The sequence below is a fragment of the Danio aesculapii genome, chromosome 9, assembly GCF_903798145.1.
Source record: "Danio aesculapii chromosome 9, fDanAes4.1, whole genome shotgun sequence".
Classification (NCBI taxonomy): Eukaryota; Metazoa; Chordata; class Actinopteri; order Cypriniformes; family Danionidae; genus Danio; species Danio aesculapii.
In genome coordinates this window covers 47,330,990-47,349,850 of record NC_079443.1, presented here as the reverse complement: position 1 = coordinate 47,349,850, position 18,861 = coordinate 47,330,990, and the positions used below count along the sequence as shown (strand labels likewise).

Sequence of the window (18,861 nt, the reverse complement as noted above, 5' to 3'; positions counted from 1 at the left end):
TATGCTTGAATAGTTGGCGGTTCATTCCACTGTGACGACCCCTGATTAATAAGGGACTAAGCTGAAGGAAAATAAATGAATGAAGGAATGAATAAGTTAGCTTAATTCTTTCATGTTGTCCCAACACAAATTGATTGTGTGGAACCCAGCAGTGTGTGTCTTTAGTAGCTTAACCAGAATTATGTATTTTGATTAGTTTAACATCTCAAGCAGTTTAAATCCCATATTTTCATCAATTGTCTCAGAGTATATCGTTTCATAAAAACACCAGGATGAGTAAATAATGACCTTCAGTTTTACATAAACTAAGGTACTTGTTTTTGTTTTTATTTTTGTCATCATTAGTGTTACCCAGAAAACATGGTATTGGTGTAAGCCCACCCTCACCGACTGAGCGTTTTTCTTTTACTGTAGGCCTCATTTCTCTTTGGAACAGCTGATGTTTATGGTTACATAACATGGCTAAGCTGTGATGTCCTGCTGTGTGCGAGACTGCTCCACATACTGTTGTTAGGCTGACAGACAGGTTCTTTTGTTCCAGGTGGACATAAGGAGAAACGTACACACACCGCTTATTGTGGGGCAAGCCGCGTTATGTTTGCTTGACATAAGATTGTTATTGTCAGTTCTGTTAAGCTTTATGACAGCAAATATGGCAGGCTGGGAGGGAATGTGTCAGTGTGGCAGATTGGTAAATGGTGGTTTACACCCGAACCGCCGCGTGTTAAAAATGTGTCACGGCGTCCTTCTGCTCTGGCCTTTGTCACGCATGTAAACTGGACAGCAATAGCCCACTTGAGTGACATGCAATTCAGCTTTGGCTGTGGTGCAAACATTGTAAGGCGTTCCTGTTGAGCAAACATTAAGCAGCGTTGCATGTTACGCAAAGTGGACGAATCCTATAAATGCTTTGTAATTAACGTTGTTCAATAAAGCAGACAAAGCGACAGCACAATAAACAACAAATCAACTTATTGAGTATTGAAAATAAATGGCAAGAATGAAATGCAATTTAAATTTATTGCCTTTCATTTCATGTGAAACAACTATTTAACAGGGCTGAGGCAACAAATAAATGTTTGAGAAAGCGATTCTGCATTGGTTTGGCATTTTCATAATTTATCGCTAATCATTCATCGCAATCAATTGATTCTGAGCTTAGTTTTTAACAGTAGATGATGCTCTAAGCTCATTTTTAACAGCAGATGCCACTCTAGGCTAGTTTTTAACATCAGATTCTGCTTTTTATCATAGTTTTTAAGAGCATATGGCGCTTTAGGCCAGTTTTGAACAGGGGTTGGCGCCCTAGTCTAGTTGTGTGTCTGCTGAGCATGCACCAAGGAAGGAATGTAAATAAGCTTAAGGTTATTACCAATGGATGTGCACAGTTTGCACACGCGAATAGGGAGCGACAGACTCCGGTTGGTATTTGTCATTGCCCCTTGAGGTCAGAATAACACATAAATGTTTGAGAAGTCGATTCTGCATTGATTTGGCATTTTCAAAATTCATCTCTAGTCACTCTCGAATTGATTTTGAGATTAGTTTGAACAGCAGACGATGCTCTAAGCCAGTTTTTAACAGTAGATGGCACTCTAAGCCAGTTTTTAACAGCAGATGGCGCTCTAGGCTAGTTTTTAACAGCAGATGGCGCTCTAGGCTAGTTTTTAACAGCATATGGTGCTCTAGGCTAGTTTTTAACAGCAGATGGCACTCTAGGCTAGTTTTTAACAGCAGATGATGCTCTAGGCTAGTTTTTAACAGCAGATGGCACTCTAGGCTAGTTTTTAACAGCAGATGATGCTCGAGGCTAGTTTTTAACAGCAGATGATGCTCAAGGCTAGTTTTTAACAGCAGATGGCACTCTAGGCTAGTTTTTATCAGCAGATGGTGCTCTAGGCTATAGTTTTTAAAAGCAGATGCCACTCTAGGCCATTTTTAAACAGCAGATGGTGCTCTAAGCTAGTTTTGAACGATTTTTTTAACAGCAAGCGGCGCTCTAAGTTTGTCTAAGCTAGGCAATGCTCGAAGCACGTTTTTAACAGCAGATGGTGTTCCATTCCAGTTTTTAACAGCAGATGATGCTCTAGGCTAGTTTTTAACTGCAGATGGTGCTCCTAGGCCAGTTTTTTAGCAGCAGATGGTGCTCTTCTAGTTTTTACATGTAGATGGTGCTCTAGGCTAGTTTTTAACAGTAGATGGTGCTCTAAACCAATTTTGAACTGCAGATGGTGCTCTAGATCAGTTTTTAACAGCAGATGGTGCTCAGCTAGTTCTTAACAACACATTGTGCTCTAGGCTAGTTTTCAACAGCAGACTGTGCTCTAGACTATAGTTTTTAAAAAGTAGATGGCGCTCTCTAGGCTATTTTTAAACAGCTGATGGCGCTCTAGGCTAGTTTTTAACAGCAAACAGTGAGCGCCGTTTGCTGTTAAAAAACGTTTAAAATTCGTCTAAGCTAGGTGACGCTCTAGGCTAGTTTTTAAACAGCAGATGGTGTTTGAGGCTAGTTTTTAACAGCAGATGATGCTCTAACCCAGTTTTTAACAGCAGATGGCGCTCAAAGCTAGTTTTTAACAATAGATTTTGCTCTAGGCTAGTTTTCAACAGCAAACTGCGCTCTAGACTAAAATTTTTAAAAAGCAGATGGCGCTCTAGGCCATTTTTAAACAGCTGATGGTGCTCTAGGCTAGTTTTTAACAGCAAACAGAGAGCGCCATTTGCTGTTAAAAAAACTTTCAAAGTTAGTCTAAGCTAGGTGATGCTCTAGGCTAGTTTTTAACAGCAGATGGCGCTCTAGGCTAGTTTTTAACAGCAGATGGCACTCTAGGCTAGTTTTTAAACAGCAGATGGCGTTCGAGGCTAGCTTTTAACAGCAGATGATGCTCTAACCCAGTTTTTTAACAGCATGTGGCACTCTAGGCTAGTTTTTAACAGCAGATGGTGCTCTAGGCTATAGTTTTAAAAGCAGATGATGATTTTTCTTTTTAACAGCAAGCGGCGCTCTAAGTTAGTCTAAGCTAGGCAACGCTTGAAGCTAGTTTTTAACAGCAGATGGTACTCCATTCCAGTTTAACAGCGGATGGTGCTCTAGGCCAGTTTTTAGCAGCAGATGGTGCTCTATTCTAGTTTTTACATGTAGATGGTGCACTAGGATAGTTTTTAAATAGCAGATGGTGCTCAAGGCTAGTTTTTAACAATAGATGGCTCTCTAGGCTAGATTTTAACAGCAAATTGTGCTCTAGGCTAGTTTTTAACAGTAGATGGTGCTCTAAACCGGTTTTGAACTGCAGATGGCACTCTAGATCAGTTTTTAAGAGCAGATGGTGCACAAAGCTAGTGTTTAAAAGCAGATTGTGCTCTAGGCTAGTTTTCAACAGCAGACTGCACTCTAGACTATAGTTTTTAAAAAGCAGATGGCGCTCTAGGCTAGTTTTTAACAGCAAACAGAGAGCGCTGTTTGCTGTTAAAAAGCGTTTAAAGTTCGTCTAAGCTAGGTGACGCTCTAGGCTAGTTTTTAAACGGAAGATGGCGTTCGAGGCTAGTTTTTAACAGCAGATGATGCTCTAACCCAGTTTTTAACAGCAGATGGTGCTCTAGGCTAGTTTTGAACAGCAGACGGCGCTCTGGACTGGGTGGAATGGTGACTCATTGGCTAGCACTATCACCTCATGGCAAGAAGGTTGCTGGTTCGAGTTCGTTATTCAAAATATTGTCTGTTAATTAGACTTAAACATCTATTTAAGGGTCCAAGCATAAAACCAGAAGTAAGGTTGTTTAAACGCAAGCAGGCAAACGCTGAAACTTCATTGAAAATTCTGTGGTAAAATAAAGGTCGATATTTTAAAGATATGGAGCCTAACAATGGAATAATAATGCAGTGTTTCTTGTCAGGTTTGAGACCCACTTTATAGTTGTGTCTCAATCAGGCAGTGTAGATGGATTTTGAATAAACCAAGTTTATAATGGCATGACAGTTCCATTGACGGAACTAAAAGGCTGACAGAATTAAACTATGACAGAACTAAACCATGACAGAATTTAAATTCAATTCAATTCACCTTTATTTGTATAGCACTTCTACACTGTAGATTGTCAAAGCAGCTTCACATAAAAGGTCATAGTAAATTGGAACAGTGTAGTTCAGTTTGTAGTGTATAAGTTTAGTTCAGTTTAGCTCAGTTCAGTGAGGTTTATAAATCACTACTGAGAGTCCAAACACTGAAGAGCAAATCCAACGATGCGCAGCTCTACCGATCCCAAACCATGCAAGTCAGTGGCGACAACGGAGAGGGAAAAATAACTTCACTAATTGGCAAAGTGAAGAAAAAAAAACCTTGAGAGAAACCAGACTCAGTTGGGCACGACCATTTTAAGTTCTCCGCTGGAGGAATTTAATGTCCCCAGTCACACTGCTACCTTTTAGTAGCAACATTCAGACTCTGAAAAAACGAAAAATTCTATATAACGGATGACACTGTAACTTTCGTAGTAATGAGTTTTTCTTCTCGCTGCCATTTTGTTTGTGTATTTCTATGGCAATAAATAGTGCAATAAGCTATGGGAGTGTAACGAAACTTGAAATAATGTGTTACTTTATTGTTCATGATTTCTCGATTGGTTTGGGCCGGGTGCAGTCGGTCAAGCTCCTCTGTCCAGGTGATGTCACGTAATTTGCGACAAAGGCGGGAAGGTGATATGACGCTCTCCACATGTAGCAAACCATAGAGCAGGGCTGTTCAATTGGCGGCCTGTGAGGTCATTTGTTCCTGCCCTCCAAAAAGTGTGACCAAGACATCAAAAATAAATTTAGTTCAATCGAAAAACAACCGCTATAGTTATGAAGTGACGTGCAGAGAGGGAGTCATCTGACATTATGCGAGTGAGTGGCGCAAGCAGCCGAAAACATTTGGATACTTAAGCTTAAAGGCCTCTCAACGCCACTTATGCTACCTGTGCGCTAGTTTAAAGTTACAAGCTTATAGCTACACCAGCTTCTTCGCACGCACACTGGATTAACTAAAGCAGTGGGCCGTTCACATATTACATGTTTTCCGCGCGCAAATTCGTTATTTCCAATATTAGAATATATGCCAATATGCGTGCGCAAGCGGAGCGATGGGCTCGTGCCTTTTAGATGCACCGTGTAGAAAACATCTGATGCCTTAGCGGTGACAGTTGTGCGTGGCTTTCAGTGCAATGTAAACAAAAGATATGTTAGATGAATTATTACAAATTATTAAAATGATTATGTATGTATGAACGCAGATGAAAACAGTTCATTTCAATACTTACCTAATATAAAGCTTAAATTTACATTAGACGTGATAACTATGAAACCATGATTATTCTTCAGACTATATAATCGTCCAACTAAAATCGCTAAATGTTGCATCCCTAATTGTTATGCAGTTCAAAACATTACATTTCAATGTGTCTGAATGTAGAAGAAATTAGGAAGTAGGAATAAGTTAAGCAATACACTTCTTTTGTTGTGCTTTGACATACAACATTTCAATATGTTTGTAAAAAAAGCCACATTGTACAGTGAACCGATGTTAAGTTGTTTCAAAATACTATATATTAACACTTTAATGTAGAAAAAGCCAACATGGGTGTCTTAAGGAGCAAAAATACAACATATGGACTCTTATATGCTGTTGTGTCATCACTCATATTGCAAGTCATATTTCTCCGGCTCCTCACTTGGGATGTTTTTCATGAACTGGCCTCCATGACAAACTAGTTGAATAGCCCTGCCATAGAGCAAAACAGATGGCAAAATGGGATTATGCAAGTTTGCATACTCCTGGTTGGAGAAAGACGTATTTAAACAGTGGCTGAAACCTGTCGCTGAAAACAACCATGTAATTTATTCTTTCAAGGTTTGTTTCTTCCGAGCTTATCTGAGTTCTGTTGCACGGTTGTGCTCCTTTTATTTATTTTACTACAACTGTTTATTAACAACAGTTTATTAAGTTAAAGGTTTGATACTGATTAGAACTTGAAGTGGCGATGAGGTCTTCAAATATTCTGAGAAGGTCTTTAAAAAGTCTTAAAAAGGTATTGAAATTTCCTTTAGGATTCCTGCATATACCCTGTTTTCAGATGCTTCCCATGTAGGCACCAGACAACAAGACACATTCTTTGGTACTGCTATAATATAACACATCTGTTTGTTTTTTACTCTGTTGACAGTTCAAACCTATCGAGTGAAGAAGAACCAACAAACCTAAAGAGCTGGATTACGACCAAAAGGAGGGCTATGAGTTGCTGAGATTGCTCTTCTTTATTCGCCTGACTCATTTTCCCATTGGGCAGTGGATGGTGAAGAGCCAACAAGCCCCAGAGGAGCGGTGAGGTGTTTCTCACATCCTCATCTGCCAGGACACACTCCTCTTTTTATCAGTCCAGTCACTTCAGAAACAGCCATCGCCACTATGACTTCCCACAGCCGTCCAGGTAAGAGCTTCATCTTCTGTTACTCCTCTCAGAACAAGATAAACACTGTGAGATTAGCTTCGCTCTGGTTTCAGTTACGCTCGTCTGTAAATAAACCTTTTGTGATCCAGATATGTGGCATCACAAGCCTGTTTTTCTCTTGGTGTAGGGTAGGCTAGTGTTTTTCTGCTACAGGAATGGCACGTGATTGGGATTTGAGGGTGGAGAATTGGCCTTGAGATGCCAGAAAAGGCTTTTTGAGCAGGTCCTAAAATTGACATTTGTTTTGTAATCTTGTTAGCTTTACCCAGTAATTGTGTATTGCGAAATGCGAATCTCAATCAAACGTTTTCATAAGCTTTGAGTGTATCTGTACATTCTAAAATTTTTGATGATGCTTAATCATAATGCTTAAAAGAATTGATGATGCTTTTTTGCATGAACTGAGGTCTTAAATTGAGACATTGGAAAGGTTTACACTGCAAATTCTCATAATCATATGTCACGAGTGAGTTTATGTGAAAATTCGGAAGTGGTGATGATGTGATTTTAAGACCCTGCAATTTCCGAAGCAGTTGTATGAAATTTTGTGCCAAAATACAGACGAAAACATCACTTTCACAGCCCCTCTCTTTCTCTTTCTCTTACATAACAGCTATTGATATGAATTGTGAATGTACACAAAATATACAGGTTCTTTTTCAGCATCAGGAAACTAGTATGCATGTTACTTATAACAAGGCCCAGATGGAATATGTGGACATTTTTATTACTATTTCTGCGCAGAATTGTATTAAAAATCTGCAGCTTTATGTGGAGTTATTTTGGGAGTACCATAACTAAAACCTTAATGTATGTATGTATGTAAAAGTAACCTTTTTAACTTTTATTTAATGTTTACAATACAAATCCAATTAGATCCACTTATCTGGTAAACAAAGCAAGTCTCTCATATAACATATCTACTAAATGACAGAAAATATTACTTTAGAAAACTGTATTGTAAATAAATCATGAATATTTTCATATTAGTCAATATTACTGTAATTTAAAAACTGAATAAATATAAATTTACACAAGTAAAAAAATAGAATCAATGATGGGCTAAAAATCTGCAGAAATCGCTGTATCATCTCAGACAAATCTGTCATGGATGGGACATCATACAGTACTTGCTGTTTATCCTCCTAATTGGTCAACTTCAGATCGACAAGTCGGCTTGCTCAACTTAAGTTTTCTGACTTGTTTAAAAATGATTGGAAATAGGACTGCATGATATTGGAAAAATCTGATATTTTGATATTGTATTTTTCTGCAATATATATTGCAATTTGAATGTTTCATATTTGTGTGAATAGGAATAGACTCCCCAGAAAAAGCATGTCAAATACAGCTATCACACTAAAAACATCATATGACAAACTCATGACAACAAACGCTTTTATGTTACTTTAACTTATTTCAATAAGTTAATCAGGTTTCAACTAGGTTTTTGTTAATTATACAAAGTTTAACTTAATTTTTTCAATGTAAGTTGAAATGACTAGGAAAGTGTGTTTGATTCAACTATAAAATTAATGCAGTAATATTTTTTACAGTGCAGTATTCAGGTACAGAAACTGAATAATCACATTGCCAAAATGCTTTTCTAACTTAGAGCTTTTGGCTTATTTCTAGTCCAAATATATATGAAATCTATCAAAAGTATTGTTTCAAAAGTAGTCAATATAAAGGAGTTTTTTTCTTAAAACACGCATAATAATCTGCCAAACGGAGAAGTAAAATAATCTTGTTTTTGGTTTGAAATTTTGATATTTCGACTAGAAACAAGACAAAAATTCTAAGAAAGAGTAATTGTTTTTTGTGTGTGCAATTTCTTGTGCCCAAATGTTTTAAACTCGCTTGAAATGCTCAGTTAGAGACCTTAAACATATATGCAAATGATAAACTTTCACTCGGTTATGGGTAAACTCTGTAGTGACTCTACAAATCACATGCGTTCAACTATAAATAAGACTCAACGTTGCAGACCCAGCGATTGTGACTATTGTAGATGTGCACATTGCGATATCGATGCTAAAACGATATATTGTGCAGCCCAATTCGCAAAATTGTTAGCCACTCAGCTTGACTCGTAATTTTATTTCACACTGTAAGCCACATTCATGCAATCGTATATACAAATACCGTGCAGGGGTAATTGATCTTCTTAAGGAAAAAAATGTGTTTGAGCTCGTATAACAGCACAAATTGCATAGCGTACTCCTGCCTTTAAGATTTCTTTTGTCTATGTGCTTTTCAATCAATTTTTTAACAATTACTTAGACTTGTTAAGTCTAAATTATTCAACTCAGGCTGTGTTTATTATCACACAACAGATTTTTCCCTCTTTCTTAAAAATAAAAAGCTCTGTCCACATGAAATGACATCAAACAATAGATAAACTGGCATGCATGCCAAAGCCATGAGGCAAAAACTGTGGTTTCATTGATCCCACTGTTGCACTACTAGAGTTTTTGAAAATCTATACCCTGGTAGGTGTTTTCAACAAGATTCGGTTTCAGTCACCTGATACTGTGTTTGCATGTGGACAAACTGCCAATCTGCACACTGCAAAAAATGCTTTGGAGTTTTTGGCCTTGTTTCTAGAGCACTACCTGACAAAAGTTTTAATACCAATCCAAATTTTAGGAACAACAAATAATAACTTGACTTCTAGTTGATCATTTGGTATCAGAAGTGATTTAGATGAAAGGCAAAGACATCTAGATTACGCTTATTTTATCTAAATAAAATATGATCATACTTTGATTTTTAATTATTTAATTAGGACAGTAAGGTCTGACTTTGTTTAGACAAAAGCCTTTGTCATTTAGTCATGGTGCAGTGGAAAAAGAACTAATATTGTGTCTGAATCCCATGAGCTTGGACGACTGCATCCATACATCTCCGCAATTCTCCGCAATTGGATTCATCTTCAATGCCTCCTTAATCTTACCCCAGACATGCTCAATAAAGTTCATGTCTGGTGACTGGGGTGGCCATTTTTGGAGCACCTCGAGCTTCTTTGCTTTTAGAAACTTTGATGTGGAGGCTGAAGTATGAGGAGCAGCGCTATCCTGCTAAAGAATTTGCCCTCTTCTGTGGTTTGTAATGTAATGGGCAGCACAAATGTCTTGATACCTCAGGCTGTTGATGTTTCCATCCACTCTGCAGATCTCTTGCATGCCCCCATACTGAATGTAACGCTAAACCATGATTTTTTCCTTTACCAATCTGGACTGATTTCTGTGAGAATCTTGGGTCCATGCAGGTTCTAATAGGTCTTCAGTATTTGTGATGACTGGGATGCAGTTCAACAGATGATTTATCAGAAAAATTTACCTTCTTCCACTTTTCCAAATAATCAACTAGAAGTCAAGATATTATTTGTTGCTACAACTGTTATCAGTGACAACTTTTGTCAGGCAGTGTACAGATGTCTAAAAATTTAAATGCATAAATCAAGAAGCATTTGAGCATTTTGAAGACGAGCAAAAATATTGTTTTTTCTGAAAATATTAAGCAAAATAATTGTGTGTTTGCTTTGAAATAAGAATATCTTGCTTACCCCATTGGCAGATTATTTTACTTGTTTTAAGGAAAAATCACTTAAAGTTTTGGTCTTGTTTCTAGTACAAATATCTAAAAAATCTTTAATCAAGATGTATTTTCTAGACGAACAAAATATATAGTCTTGTTTTCCAAAATAATAAGTCCAAATTAAGTGAGTTTTTCCCTAAAGCACGCATTAAATAGGAATGTTTTGGCATATCTTACCTAATTGACAGATTATTTGACTTATTTTATGGAAAAAGTCACTTATTTTAACACATTATTTCTGAAAACAAGACAATATTTTTGCTTGTCTACAAAATACTTCTTAATTTAGGAATTATTTCATATTTTGTTAAGAAACAAGACAAAAAACAGAAAAAAATGGTTTTGAAAAAAAATACCTGTGTTGGTGTGGACAGGGCCTCAATTTATTACTGAAACCTGTAATAATTTAAATTAATCCATTTTTACAATGTATTAGTTTTGCCCAGAAGTCTATCGCTATTCGTTGTCTTCGAAGTCTTCACACATACCCTCAGAGCAAGACAAACATAGCAGAATCAGCTCTGCTTCGGTTTCAATTACGTCCATCTGTAAATAAACCTTCTATGATCCAGATATGTGGCATCACAAACCCATTTCTCTTGGTAGAGGCGGCTAGTGCTATTCTGCTACAGGAATAGCACGTGATTGGGCTTTGAGAGTTGAGAATCAGCCTTGAGATGCCAGAAAAGGCTTTTTGAGCAGCTTTTTGATTCACACTCAAATATCTGTCCCCTCGACTTTGCCAAGGCCGTCTTGTCCAACTGTCAGCTCGAGGAGGAGTTTGATTATTCTTGGAAAAAATTGTAAGCTGCGCTGCTTCTCCCTGCCTCCCTCGCTTGCTTTATCTCTCCTCTTCTCTCGTGCTGCTTATATTTTCCCTTTTGTGTTTGCTGGGAAAAAGGTCACACGGTTTCAGACGCTAGACAGATGAGCACTCAATAGTCGTACTGCTTTATTAGAGGAGACGTCATTTGGGTTAGTAAAGCATGGGGCTATTAGGGGTCAGCTAGAGGGATTTTACTTTGATTGATTGATGTTCTGTAAAATTTCAAGCATATTTGAGGCATTTCGATTGGAATAAAAATTATTTGGTATTTCGAGTGATGGTGACAGATGGAAAGTTGGTCTTGCAGATTTACTAAGTTGACCAATAAAAAAGCTGCTTGGGTTGAAAGTATACTTAACACCTTACATTGTTGACAGTCAACCATTTTTGTATACCAAATTTTGCCTAAATTACTTTTACATTTAGTCATTTAACAGACACTTTTGTCCAAAGCGACTTACAATTAAGGAGGCATTCAATGATTCAGTAAGAAGAGGCAATACACACAAGAAGTGCTAATTACAGTGATCCCTTGTTATTTTTTTCGTGTATTTTGACATGCTTTACCTTCTACAGCACATTGTGTTCTGTATCCTGACTGGCTGTAGACCATTGTCATCCAATCTTCTCCCTGCCGTGTCTCCTGTACAGTATAGAATGCGTTCAGCTTGCCAGATTTACATAAATATTCCATCGCTAGCAGTATGACTGAAGTGACATACTGTATGTTTGCAAGTTTTCTCCCCACAATATCGACGAAACATTCTGTACCCTCAAAGGTACCTGTGGTAGCACCCAAAAGGCAGAGGAAGATGCTAACCATCGCACAAAAAGTTGAACTTCTGGACAAGTTAGAAGTTACACTGAAAAAAATTATTCAAAGATGATTCCTTGGATTTACTCTTTTTTTACGTTAAGTGGTTGTAAACAATTTATTTGGGCTGAATTTAAACAAACAAATTAAGTTTAACATTATTAAATTTTATTTGTTTGTTTAAATTCAACACAAATAAATTGTTTGCAGCAGTTTTGTATGCAACACTTTTTTCAGTGTACGCGGCTGTAGGGTGCCATTATGGAATAAATTAATGAAGATCAAATGGTTTAGCTTTTTGGTTTCATTCTATAATGCCACACTTGTTTTTCTATGAAGGTTTGAGAGCGTTTAAGCAAGAGAGGAAAGTGTGGAAATGTTAATGGCTGTTTGAGAGAAGTGTATAAAGTGTGCAGTGAGGGGTTTTATTACCTTAATACATCTATAATAATTGTAAAAAATAAAGCAGACTACTTTGTGGATTTTGCCTTTTTAGAACGTAACTCATGCGAATAACTGTATACTGTAATAGGGGCCACTGTATACAAAGGAACTGTTTTCACTCAGAGAATTAAGAGCTAAAGTTAGGAGGGGCGAGTGTTTAATTGATTATTTTTATATTTTTTAAGAGAAGTGTGTTTCTACAGGTGGTTTTGTCAATCCCACTTACCCGTGTGAAGCACACTTCATAGATGCACAATGTTTTTTTTATTATTATATGAAGTGATTGTAAAAATAGTGCAAATTGCAGAGAGATGAAAGAGTGTGTTTTCTGCAGGTGGTTTGTCTTGATCTCAGACAAGAAGGATACTAGTGAATCCGCAGTCTGTGTGGGAATGGGAAGATCATTATGTTCTCAGTTTGGGATTTAAGAACTTTATTGCCTATGCTATAGTACTGCTTTTAAACTAAGTGCATGCTTAAATTGAGTCATTCATTTTGCAAAACAAAAGTCAATTAGAATGCAGTAAAGATGCCTTGTAATTGAATTAATAATATAATTTTTTTTTTTTTGTTAAATTAATGAGTTTACGCAGGGTGGGATGTCTGAAAATGCAGACAAAAGGTGGCAACATTAGTAATATAAAACTAACAAAACATGCCATCCAACTCCAGTAACAATTTTCTACATATTTTGACATCTTTTGGTGTTTTATCATCAAATTAAAGAACACAGTATTGATAAGAACCGGCATCAATATGCAATAACGGTATCAATAAAATCAAATCGATAACCATGCCTATTTAGAATGCAGCATTAATGAGTTTATGCAGGGTGGAATGTCTAAAAATAAACATGCACAAAAAAGTGGCAGCATTAGTCATGTAATAAACAAACAAAACATGCTCCAGTAACAATTTTCTACATATTTTGACATATTTTTGTCTGTCATCATCAAATTAAAGAACACGGTATTGATAAGAGCCAAAACGCAATATCGGGATCAGTATCAATAAAATTTAATTGATACCCATTCCTAATTAGAATGCAGTAAGGATGCCCCTTTAATTGAATTAATAATTAGCTCAATTAATTATAAAAGCAAAATAATAATAATAATAATAATAATAATAATAATAATAATAAAAATAAATGAATGAATAAAAAAATGAATAAATAAATAAAAATATATATAGATAAATAAAAATAAATGGATAAAAAAATAAATAAATATATAAATAAATAAATTTAAAACACCTTTTATCTCAAATGTGATATTGGACTTGCTTTGTTTTCAAATGAATCAGCTTTTTTGAATGAATCATTTGAACAAATGATTAATAAGTCTCTCATTAAGGTGAGATTGCAAAATTGTTTAATTATCCTTGTCAATAAGCAAGATATAAGTTTTTGTCATCATATCACATCTCTGATTCTCAGTAGAAGGCATTAAAATATATTCATAATCTTGCGAGGCTTTTATAGAAACATTAGTGTTTTACATAATGCTGTTGACGCAAGAGAGTAGATTACAGAAACTACTCTCATTAGCCAATCAACTCTCTCCTGATCTTCTCAGAGGGAGAAGGACTTCATCTTTGGTGGTCCGTTTTTGCTAATCCAGGCTTGATGTAATGGTTTTGTACTCTCTGAGCTGGATTGGAGATTTCGAGGCCTGATGTCACCTCTCACACATCTCATTGACTAATCCGCTTTGGGTCCGAAAGAGCAATTTCAGCCGGGAATCGGCAGCATCAATCTAATCCGGTGTTTCTCATCAGAAGAGGTCATTCCCTGATCTCTCTCTTTGTATTTTCTTCTATGTTTCGCTTGATGTTTTCCTCAGTGCGAGAACTAACTTCTCCAGATCCATTCTTCACATCAGCATAGAGCATTTAGATGCTACTGGAATAGGATTTAGTGATTTACTGTATAAGGAAAAGTGAGTCTTTAAAACACATTATTAGTGTACTGAATGCCATAAATTGGGAATTTGATACCTGGAATTCAGTATTTTGTTGGTTTTTAAGGTCTGATGGACAGTAAAATGTATTAAGACTTCTAGATCTCCAGTTCTCCAACTTCTTCAGATCCAGCCTTTACATTGGTATAGCGCATTTAGAGACTACTGCAATGGGATTTAGGGGCGTAAGATAATGTGTAAGCAAAAATTACTCTTTAAAACATGTTATTAGTGTGCTGAATCCCATAACTTGGATTTTAATACCTGAAATTCTGTATTTATTGTCCATCAGACCTTTAAAATGTCTTAAGACTTCTTCAGATCTTCAGTTCTCCAACTTCTCCAGACCTATCCTTCAGATCGGCATAGACCATTTAGAATCTACTGGAATGGGATTTAATGATGTATAAGCAAAAATGAGTCTTTAAAACACATAATTGATGTGCTGAATCCCATAAATTGGGAATTTGATGCCTGAAATCCTGTATTTTGTTGAATTTAAGTTCTGATGGACAGTAAAATGTCTTAAGACTTCTCTAGATCTTCAGTTCTCCAACTTCTACTGATCCCCCCATTACATCAGCATAGAGCATTTAGACACTATTTGAATGGGATTTAGTGATGTAATATGAAATATAAGCAAAAATGAGTCTTTAAAACACATTATTAGTGTGCAGAATCCCATAAATTGGAAATTTGATAACTGAAATTCAGTATTTTGTTGATGTAAAGGTCTTATAGACAAGAAAATGTCTTAAGATTTCTTCAGATCTCCAATTTCTCCAGATCCATCCTCTACATCGGAATAGAGCATTTAGACACTATAGAACAGGATTTAATGATGTAATATAATGTAAAAGCAAAAATTAGTCTTTAAAACATACTATTAGTGTACTGAATCCCATAAATTAGGAATTTGATACCTTAAATCCTGTATTTTGTTGATGTAAAGGGCTGGTGAACAATAAAATGTCTGAAGACTTATTGGAATTTCAGGATAGACTCTTTTACCCTGTAAGCCATTACATATGAATGGTTTATAATTGCACCAAACACTTTGGCTACCTCATATCAACTCAAACACCTTTCTAATTTCATAACAAAACAATTGAAACCCCTCAAAATACCTTAGAAAGCATTTATCAACATGCTAAAACTGCCCCGAATGCATCTGCAACCACATAGCATCGCACTAGAAGTGGATTGTGGAATTTATCTTTTTGACTTGCTTTGTTGGCTTGCTTTGAAACTGATTGTAGTCATTTGTTTTTGTGTGTTTGTAAACACAGACCCTAGTTATTTTTCTAATGGGTTGTTCGGTTTTCAGACCCTTTGCACCATGCTGGGTGGTGCAGCAGTGCTTTGGCCGGTGGCCATTTTGAGTTTCAGTCTTTTCAGTGTCTTTCCAAGTTTCTCCTTTCTATTTTTAATTGTTTTGCCTTGAATGAAAAAGATTTTTTATGCATGCTTTTATTCTGAAACTACCAGTGTTTTTTCAGCTGTCAGTGTGTTCAGTCAAAATTTACTCAATTTAAAAATTGTATCTTGTATCTGTTTGTTTTTATGCACATAAAATAATGACTAATCATACGTTTTTGCTGAGATGTAAAGACGATCCCCAAGCACAACGTCATTAAGTACAACAATAACGTTGTTTCATATTTACATAAACCTATTTGTAAGCATGTATAACGATTGATCAATATTTTATGTTTGTTTATTTCAACCATTAAAGTAGATTAAAGTTTTCAATGTATATAAATCACTTTTGCTCATGTCACTTTTATATCTACTTATAGGTCTGTTTATTTAATTAAAAAATACAGAAAGTAGTGATTCACCCGGAATTATTTATTTAGTTAAAAATAGTTTTGTACTGGACATTATTGCATATTATTAGTGTACTAAATATCATAATTTGGAATTTGATACCTAGAATCCTGTATTTTGTTAATTTTAATGTCTGATGTACTATAAAATGTCTTAAGACTCTTCATTGCAATTTTTAGGATAGACTCTTTTAAGCTGTAAGCAATCATGTAAGGACTCTTTAGAACTAACAGTAAAAAACAGTAATGCAAGAGCAATGTGGAAACTAAATTTAATAAAGAAATATAGTAGTAGTAGTAGTATTTTTTTACTGCTTTTAGTTGTGGCTTACCAAATTTGCTGGCTGTAAAAAAAAAAAAAAACCAAACACCATTTACCTTGCTTTAAGGAAATTTGTAGGGATGTTCCGATACCCTTTTTCCCTTCCTGATACCGGTTCTGTTATCGGTTCAGGGTATCGGATAAATACAGAGTACTAAACTGATATCTGAGAAACTACTAGCCCTGTATAAATTGACATAATTAATTTTGGCTCTGCTTCCGCCCTATCCATTAATAAAACATGAGTAAGTACATACTGTAAGTACTTAAAAGTAAACTGGGGAAAAATATATAATATCTATCTATCTATCTATCTATCTATCTGTCTATCTATCTATCTATCTATCTATCTATCTATCTATCTATCTATCTATCTATCTATCTATCTATCTATCTATCTATCTATCTATCTATCTATCTGTCTGTCTGTCTGTCTGTCTGTCTGTCTGTCTGTCTGTCTGTCTGTCTGTCTGTCTGTCGTGCTCAGCATAACCTATCTATCTATCTATCTATCTATCTATCTATCTATCTATCTATCTATCTATCTATCTATCTATCTATCTATCTATCTATCTATCTATCTATCTATCTATCTATCTATCTATCTATCTATCTATCTATCTATCTATCGTGCTCAGCATAATTGAGTTCACCCCATTTTGAAAATGAATATTTTCATCCATTTCTTAGTGAATATAGGCAATTTATTTTGGTGCAATTTAAATAAAACTGATTTATTAAACTGAGAAATGTATTAAAATAATATTTTATTCACCAAACATATTTAGAAATTGAAAGATTATACAATTAAATTCAAGCAAAATATTGCAAAAAAGAAAGAAAAAATACAAACTACAAGATTTCAACTACATTTTTTTTTGCTTCTCTTGATTATTATTTTTTTCCCTTTGTTTTTTTTATTTTTTTATTTAATATTTTTACATATTAACATTAATTTATATTAACATATACATTTTGGTGTAGTAGTTTTTGGACCATTATCGTAAGTTATTTTGTTAGATAAGCTTTAGATTTGGCTAATATCAAAGAAACAAACACTCAAACAATGTAAATAATTATTTAGTTATTATTATTTAACAGACCCAATGGCGTAACTACATGTCTGCAACCTTTAACAACACACAAATTACCTCACACGGTCACGGCCTTTCGGTAACAGCCATTTTCACATACTTCCAACAAATAAGCAGCTTTAAACTTGAAAAAAGAAAGCTCCCAGCAAAAGGTTATTTAATGAATGAACACACTGCCTGGAAATCATGGAAATGCAGTTTAGGGTTTATGGTGGAAAGAAAAAATTCCCTGAAAAACCTGCCTTCTGAATGCCGAGAAGGAGATAATTACACATAATGAGACACCAAAAAAGCACTCAGATATCATAATTAAACTCTGTGAAACAGGATAGCTGTTCCAGCACAAATTGGTTTAATAGTTCAAACAATGACCACAGGATTACAGCAAATGAAGCCACCCAACAAAATGTCAGCTTTAAATAATACAGAAAAAGCAACAGCAAAATGAGGTTTACACATTATTGCTACAATGCTACAAAAATGTAATAAATATAATTTAATTTACTAAGGATGCATTAAATTGCCACATAAAACATCAATCTATCACTACATGGGATGAGAACCGGATTCCAGGTTACCACGGTTTGGGAAGGTCAAGGGCTGTTTCTCAATTCCAAGAGTGCAAAGAACAGACTTGCGTTCTTGTGTAGACAATTCTTGCCAGCTTACCTCTAAAGAGCAAACTCGGGAGCCCGCGAGAACAGAGAACACGTCCTCTGAGAAATTAGATGCTGTGTTCTTCCTGATAGTCACATGACCTTCACTCGTTCACCAAAAACTATTTAAACTTTACAGCATTCATACAGCGATTTATTGTTTTCCCCCTTTTCACAATATATACTCTGCATAAAAACCTTACAAATATATGTTGCACAATACAAATAATACTAATTTTACTAGGAATTTCATCAAATAAAAACCAAAGATTTTCATAATGTTTACATTCACCGTTTCATTTACGGAAACTCCTGAGGTAAATAAGTTACATCTCTGAACTTTGATAATAAATCCAGAAAAAAATGCTGCGCTTCCCACCTCCACACTCTCAGAAATAAAGGTACATGAGCTGTCACTGGGGTGGTACCTTTTCAAAAGGTACAAATTTGTACCTTAAAGGTCCATATTAATACCTCAAGGGTACATATTAGTACCCTTAGAAATTTTTTAGGTACTAATATATACTTTTGAGGTGTGAAGTACAAATGTGTACATTTTAAAAAGGTACCACCCCAGTGACAGCTCGTGTACCTTTTTGAGTGCAGTCGCAATGACTTCTGGGACTTCTAGAACCAGTTCGGTGCTCAAGTCTGCATCAGTGCATCCTCAATACCAAGAACACATCCGGGAACATTCACGCATCCTCCGATCTTGCCGTCTTGAGTTTTGGAACTGAACTTTGGCAATTGATGATGACATTACATGAGAACTTGAGGATGCAAGATCACTGAAGAATGCATTTTGAGAAACAGCTAAGGTTTTAATACCGCT

At 35.6% G+C, this 18,861-nt stretch overlaps 1 protein-coding gene across 1 annotated transcript in view; it reads left to right on the top strand.

Annotated features, from left to right (window-relative positions):
- The window catches only part of hdac4 (histone deacetylase 4), a 431,285-nt gene that overhangs the window by 28,578 nt on the left and 383,846 nt on the right, over positions 1–18,861 (top strand). Inside the window, exon 2 of the mRNA XM_056465891.1 lies at positions 6,199–6,462. Coding sequence (XP_056321866.1) covers positions 6,441–6,462 — 22 coding nt within the window. The 5' untranslated portion in view covers positions 6,199–6,440. The remainder of the gene's footprint in view (positions 1–6,198; positions 6,463–18,861) is intronic.